Source organism: Sebastes umbrosus, chromosome 14 (assembly GCF_015220745.1).
Source record: "Sebastes umbrosus isolate fSebUmb1 chromosome 14, fSebUmb1.pri, whole genome shotgun sequence".
Lineage (NCBI taxonomy): Eukaryota > Metazoa > Chordata > Actinopteri > Perciformes > Sebastidae > Sebastes > Sebastes umbrosus.
Window position 1 is genome coordinate 31,789,327 of NC_051282.1, and position 5,766 is coordinate 31,795,092.

General features: G+C 24.1%; 1 protein-coding gene across 2 annotated transcripts in view; it reads left to right on the forward strand.

Annotated features, from left to right (window-relative positions):
• Positions 1-897, forward strand: part of atxn2l (ataxin 2-like) — a 20,755-nt gene extending 19,858 nt beyond the window's left edge. For both annotated transcript variants that reach the window (XM_037792939.1, XM_037792940.1), the window contains exon 23: positions 497-897. In XM_037792939.1, coding sequence (XP_037648867.1) covers positions 497-555 — 59 coding nt within the window. In that variant the 3' untranslated portion in view covers positions 556-897. The remainder of the gene's footprint in view (positions 1-496) is intronic.
• Positions 898-5,766: the final 4,869 nt, after the last annotated feature.

Consider the following 5,766-nt stretch of genomic DNA (forward strand, 5'->3'; position numbering starts at 1 on the left):
TTTTTCGGGACTTTTTTCGACATACTACACGATGACTTTTTTTCGGGACTTTTATCGACATACTAAACGATGACTTTTTTCGGGACTTTTATCGACATACTACACGATGACTTTTTTTTCGGGACTTTTTCGACATACTACACGATGACTTTTTTTCGGGACTTTTATCGACATACTAAACGATGACTTTTTTTCGGGACTTTTTTCGACATACTACACGATGACTTTTTTTTCGGGACTTTTTCAACATACTACACGATGACTTTTTTCGGGACATTTTTTTGACATATACTTATGACTTTTTCAACATGACTTACGACACAGAATCCCATTACGCAATGATTACATTAACTTTAGCATTCAACTAAGCATTGATGACCAAACATAATTCCCACATCATTTGCAAGTTGTAATTTCAGGTGTTTGTGTATGAAAGCCTTGAATTCAAAATGTGGATGAATTTTTAAGCAACACTTTTCTGTGTTCTGTCTTCCAGCTGTTCAGGTTCAGGCTCATCCCACCCAGCAGCTGTCCTTCCACCCCTCTGCAAACTGAAACCCTCCGTCACATCTGGCTTCAGGAGCGAGGAAGACGAGCGTCACCATGTGACAAAACCCACCCCAAATATCCCCAAACAACTCGTAACATTCCCACCTCCTGACATCAAATTAACACATTCTCATTTTTACCCACATCATCTTTTAGACAGAAAGAAGTTTCTGGATTTTAAAATGTAAATACAGACTGTTTTCACACATGAACAAGAAGCTGGACTGAAGACAATAACTGGTGGAAACTTTGACTGATAGTGGAAACAGTTTTTCTCCCCGTCCCACCTCCTCTGTCCTTTTACAGACGAAACCAGTTCATTAATAATAAAACCACTGAAAAAAAGCAGTCTCCTTGGGAGTCCATTTGTTGTTTGAAAGTCATAGTATAGTATGTTTAAAAAAGTCATAGTATGGTGTGTCATAAAATGTCATATTATAGTATGTCGAAAGATTCTTAAAAAAAAGTCATAGTATGGTATGTCGAAAAATTCTTTAAAAAAAGTCATAGTATGGTATTTCGAAAAATTCTTTAAAAAAAGTCATTTTATGGTATGTCGAAAAATTCTTTAAAAAAAGTCATTTTATGGTATGTCGAAAAATTCTTAAAAAAAAGTCATAGTATGGTATTTCGAAAATTTTTTAAAAAAAAGTCATTTTATGGTATGTCGAAAAATTCTTTAAAAAAAGTCATTATATGGTATGTCGAAAAATTCTTAAAAAAAAGTCATAGTATGGTATGTCGAAAAATTCTTTAAAAAAAGTCATTTTATGGTATGTTGAAAAATTCTTAAAAAAAAGTCATAGTATGGTATTTCGAAAAATTCTTTAAAAAAGTCATTTTATGGTATTTCGAAAAATTCTTAAAAAAGTCATTTTATGGTATGTCGAAAAATTCTTTAAAAAAAGTCATTTTATGGTATGTCGAAAAATTCTTTAAAAAAAGTCATTTTATGGTATGTCGAAAAATTCTTAAAAAAAGTCATAGTATGGTATTTCGAAAAATTCTTTAAAAAAGTCATTTTATGGTATGTTGAAAAATTCTTAAAAAAAAGTCATAGTATGGTATTTCGAAAAATTCTTTAAAAAAGTCATTTTATGGTATTTCGAAAAATTCTTAAAAAAGTCATTTTATGGTATGTCGAAAAATTCTTTAAAAAAAGTCATTTTATGGTATGTCGAAAAATTCTTTAAAAAAAGTCATTTTATGGTATGTCGAAAAATTCTTAAAAAAAGTCATAGTATGGTATTTCGAAAATTTTTTAAAAAAAAGTCATTTTATGGTATGTCGAAAAATTCTTTAAAAAAAGTCATTTTATGGTATGTCGAAAAATTCTTAAAAAAAAGTCATAGTATGGTATTTCGAAAAATTCTTTAAAAAAAGTCATTTTATGGTATGTCGAAAAATTCTTTAAAAAAAGTCATTTTATGGTATGTCGAAAAATTCTTAAAAAAGTCATTTTATGGTATGTCGAAAAATTCTTTAAAAAAAGTCATTTTATGGTATGTCGAAAAATTCTTAAAAAAAGTCATTTTATGGTATGTCGAAAAATTCTTAAAAAGAAGTCATAGTATGGTATTTCAAAAATTCTTAAAAATAAGTAATTTTATGGTATGTCGAAAAATTCTTTAAAAAAAGTCATTTTATGGTATGTCGAAAAATTCTTTAAAAAAAGTCATTTTATGGTATGTCGAAAAATTCTTAAAAAAAAGTCATAGTATGGTATTTCGAAAATTTTTTAAAAAAAAGTCATTTTATGGTATGTCGAAAAATTCTTTAAAAAAAGTCATTTTATGGTATGTCGAAAAATTCTTAAAAAAAAGTCATAGTATGGTATTTCGAAAAATTCTTTAAAAAAAGTCATTTTATGGTATGTCGAAAAATTCTTTAAAAAAGTCATTTTATGGTATGTCGAAAAATTCTTAAAAAAAAGTCATTTTATGGTATGTCGAAAAATTCTTTAAAAAAAGTCATTTTATGGTATGTCGAAAAATTCTTAAAAAAAGTCATTTTATGGTATGTCGAAAAATTCTTAAAAAGAAGTCATAGTATGGTATTTCAAAAAATTCTTAAAAATAAGTAATTTTATGGTATGTCGAAAAATTCTTTAAAAAAAGTCATTTTATGGTATGTCGAAAAATTCTTTAAAAAAAGTCATTTTATGGTATGTCGAAAAAATTCTTAAAAAAAAGTCATAGTATGGTATTTCGAAAAATTCTTTAAAAAAGTAATTTTATGGTATTTCGAAAAATTCTTAAAAAAAGTAATTTTATGTATGTCGAAAAATTCTTTAAAAAAAGTAATTTTATGGTATGTCGAAAAATTCTTAAAAAAAGTAATTTTATGTATGTCGAAAAATTCTTAAAAAAAAGTCATAGTATGGTATTTCGAAAAATTCTTTAAAAAACTCATTTTATGGTATGTCGAAAAATTCTTAAAAAAAAGTCTACGGTATTACGAAAAATTCTTTAAAAAAGTCATTTTATGGTATTTCGAAAAATTCTTAAAAAGAAGTCATTTTATGGTATGTCGAAAAATTCTTTAAAAAAAGTCATTTTATGGTATGTCGAAAAATTCTTAAAAAAAGTCATTTTATGGTATGTCGAAAAATTCTTTAAAAAAAGTCATTTTATGGTATGTCGAAAAATTCTTAAAAAAAGTCATTTTATGGTATGTCGAAAAATTCTTAAAAAGAAGTCATTTTATGGTATGTCGAAAAATTCTTTAAAAAAAGTCATTTTATGGTATGTCGAAAAATTCTTAAAAAAAGTCATTTTATGGTATGTCGAAAAATTCTTAAAAAGAAGTCATAGTATGGTATTTCAAAAAATTCTTAAAAATAAGTAATTTTATGGTATGTCGAAAAATTCTTTAAAAAAAGTCATTTTATGGTATGTCGAAAAATTCTTTAAAAAAAGTCATTTTATGGTATGTCGAAAAATTCTTAAAAAAAGTCATAGTATGGTATTTCGAAAAATTCTTTAAAAAAGTCATTTTATGGTATTTCGAAAAATTCTTAAAAAAAGTAATTTTATGTATGTCGAAAAATTCTTAAAAAAAGTCATAGTATGGTATTTCGAAAAATTCTTTAAAAAAGTCATTTTATGGTATTTCGAAAAATTCTTAAAAAAAGTCATTTTATGGTATGTCGAAAAATTCTTTAAAAAAAGTCATTTTATGGTATGTCGAAAAATTCTTTAAAAAAAGTCATTTTATGGTATGTCGAAAAATTCTTAAAAAAAAGTCATAGTATGGTATTACGAAAAATTCTTTAAAAAAAGTCATTTTATGGTATGTCGAAAAATTCTTTAAAAAAAGTCATTTTATGGTATGTCGAAAATTCTTTAAAAAAAAGTCATTTTATGGTATGTCGAAAAATTCTTAAAAAAAAGTCATAGTATGGTATTTCGAAAAATTCTTAAAAAAAAGTCATTTTATGGTATGTCGAAAAATTCTTTAAAAAAAGTCATAGTATGGTATTTCGAAAAATTCTTTAAAAAAAGTCATTTTATGGTATGTCGAAAAATTCTTAAAAAAAGTAATTTTATGTATGTCGAAAAATTCTTAAAAAAAAGTCATAGTATGGTATTTCGAAAAATTCTTTAAAAAGTCATTTTATGGTATTTCGAAAAATTCTTAAAAAAGTCATTTTATGGTATGTCGAAAAATTCTTTAAAAAAAGTCATTTTATGGTATTTCGAAAAATTCTTAAAAAAAAGTCATTTTATGGTATGTCGAAAAATTCTTTAAAAAAAGTCATTTTATGGTATGTCGAAAAATTCTTAAAAAAAAGTCATTTTATGGTATGTCGAAAAATTCTTAAAAAAAAGTCATAGTATGGTATTACGAAAAATTCTTTAAAAAAGTCATTTTATGGTATTTCGAAAAATTCTTAAAAAGAAGTCATTTTATGGTATGTCGAAAAATTCTTTAAAAAAAGTCATTTTATGGTATGTCGAAAAATTCTTAAAAAAAGTCATAGTATGGTATTTCGAAAAATTCTTTAAAAAAGTCATTTTATAGTATTTCGAAAAATTCTTAAAAAAAGTAATTTTATGGTATGTCGAAAAATTCTTAAAAAAAAGTCATTTTATGGTATGTCGAAAAATTCTTAAAAAAAAGTCATAGTATGGTATTACGAAAAATTCTTTAAAAAATTCATTTTATGGTATTTCGAAAAATTCTTAAAAAGAAGTCATTTTATGGTATTTCGAAAAATTCTTTAAAAAAGTCATTTTATGGTATTTCGAAAAATTCTTAAAAAAGTCATTTTATGGTATGTCGAAAAATTCTTAAAAAAAAGTCATTTTATGGTATGTCGAAAAATTCTTAAAAAAAAGTCATTTTATGGTATGTCGAAAAATTCTTTAAAAAAAGTCATTTTATGGTATGTCGAAAAATTCTTAAAAAGAAGTCATAGTATGGTATTTCAAAAAATTCTTAAAAAAAAGTCATTTTATGGTATGTCGAAAAATTCTTTAAAAAAAGTCATTTTATGGTATGTCGAAAAATTCTTTAAAAAAAGTCATTTTATGGTATGTCGAAAAATTCTTAAAAAAAAGTCATTTTATGGTATGTCGAAAAATTCTTAAAAAAAAGTCATAGTATGGTATTTCAAAAAATTCTTAAAAAAAGTCATTTTATGGTATGTCGAAAAATTCTTAAAAAAAGTCATTTTATGGTATGTCGAAAAATTCTTTAAAAAAAGTCATTTTATGGTATGTCGAAAAATTCTTAAAAAAAAGTCATTTTATGGTATGTCGAAAAATTCTTAAAAAAAAGTCATAGTATGGTATTTCGAAAAATTCTTTAAAAAAAGTCATTTTATGGTATGTCGAAAAATTCTTAAAAAAAGTAATTTTATGTATGTCGAAAAATTCTTAAAAAAAAGTCATAGTATGGTATTTCGAAAAATTCTTTAAAAAAGTCATTTTATGGTATTTCGAAAAATTCTTAAAAAAGTCATTTTATGGTATGTCGAAAAATTCTTTAAAAAAAGTCATTTTATGGTATTTCGAAAAATTCTTAAAAAAAAGTCATTTTATGGTATGTCGAAAAATTCTTTAAAAAAAGTCATTTTATGGTATGTCGAAAAATTCTTAAAAAAAAGTCATTTTATGGTATGTCGAAAAATTCTTAAAAAAAAGTCATAGTATCGTATTACGAAAAATTCTTTAAAAAAGTCATTTTATGGTATTTCGAAAAATTCTTAAAAAG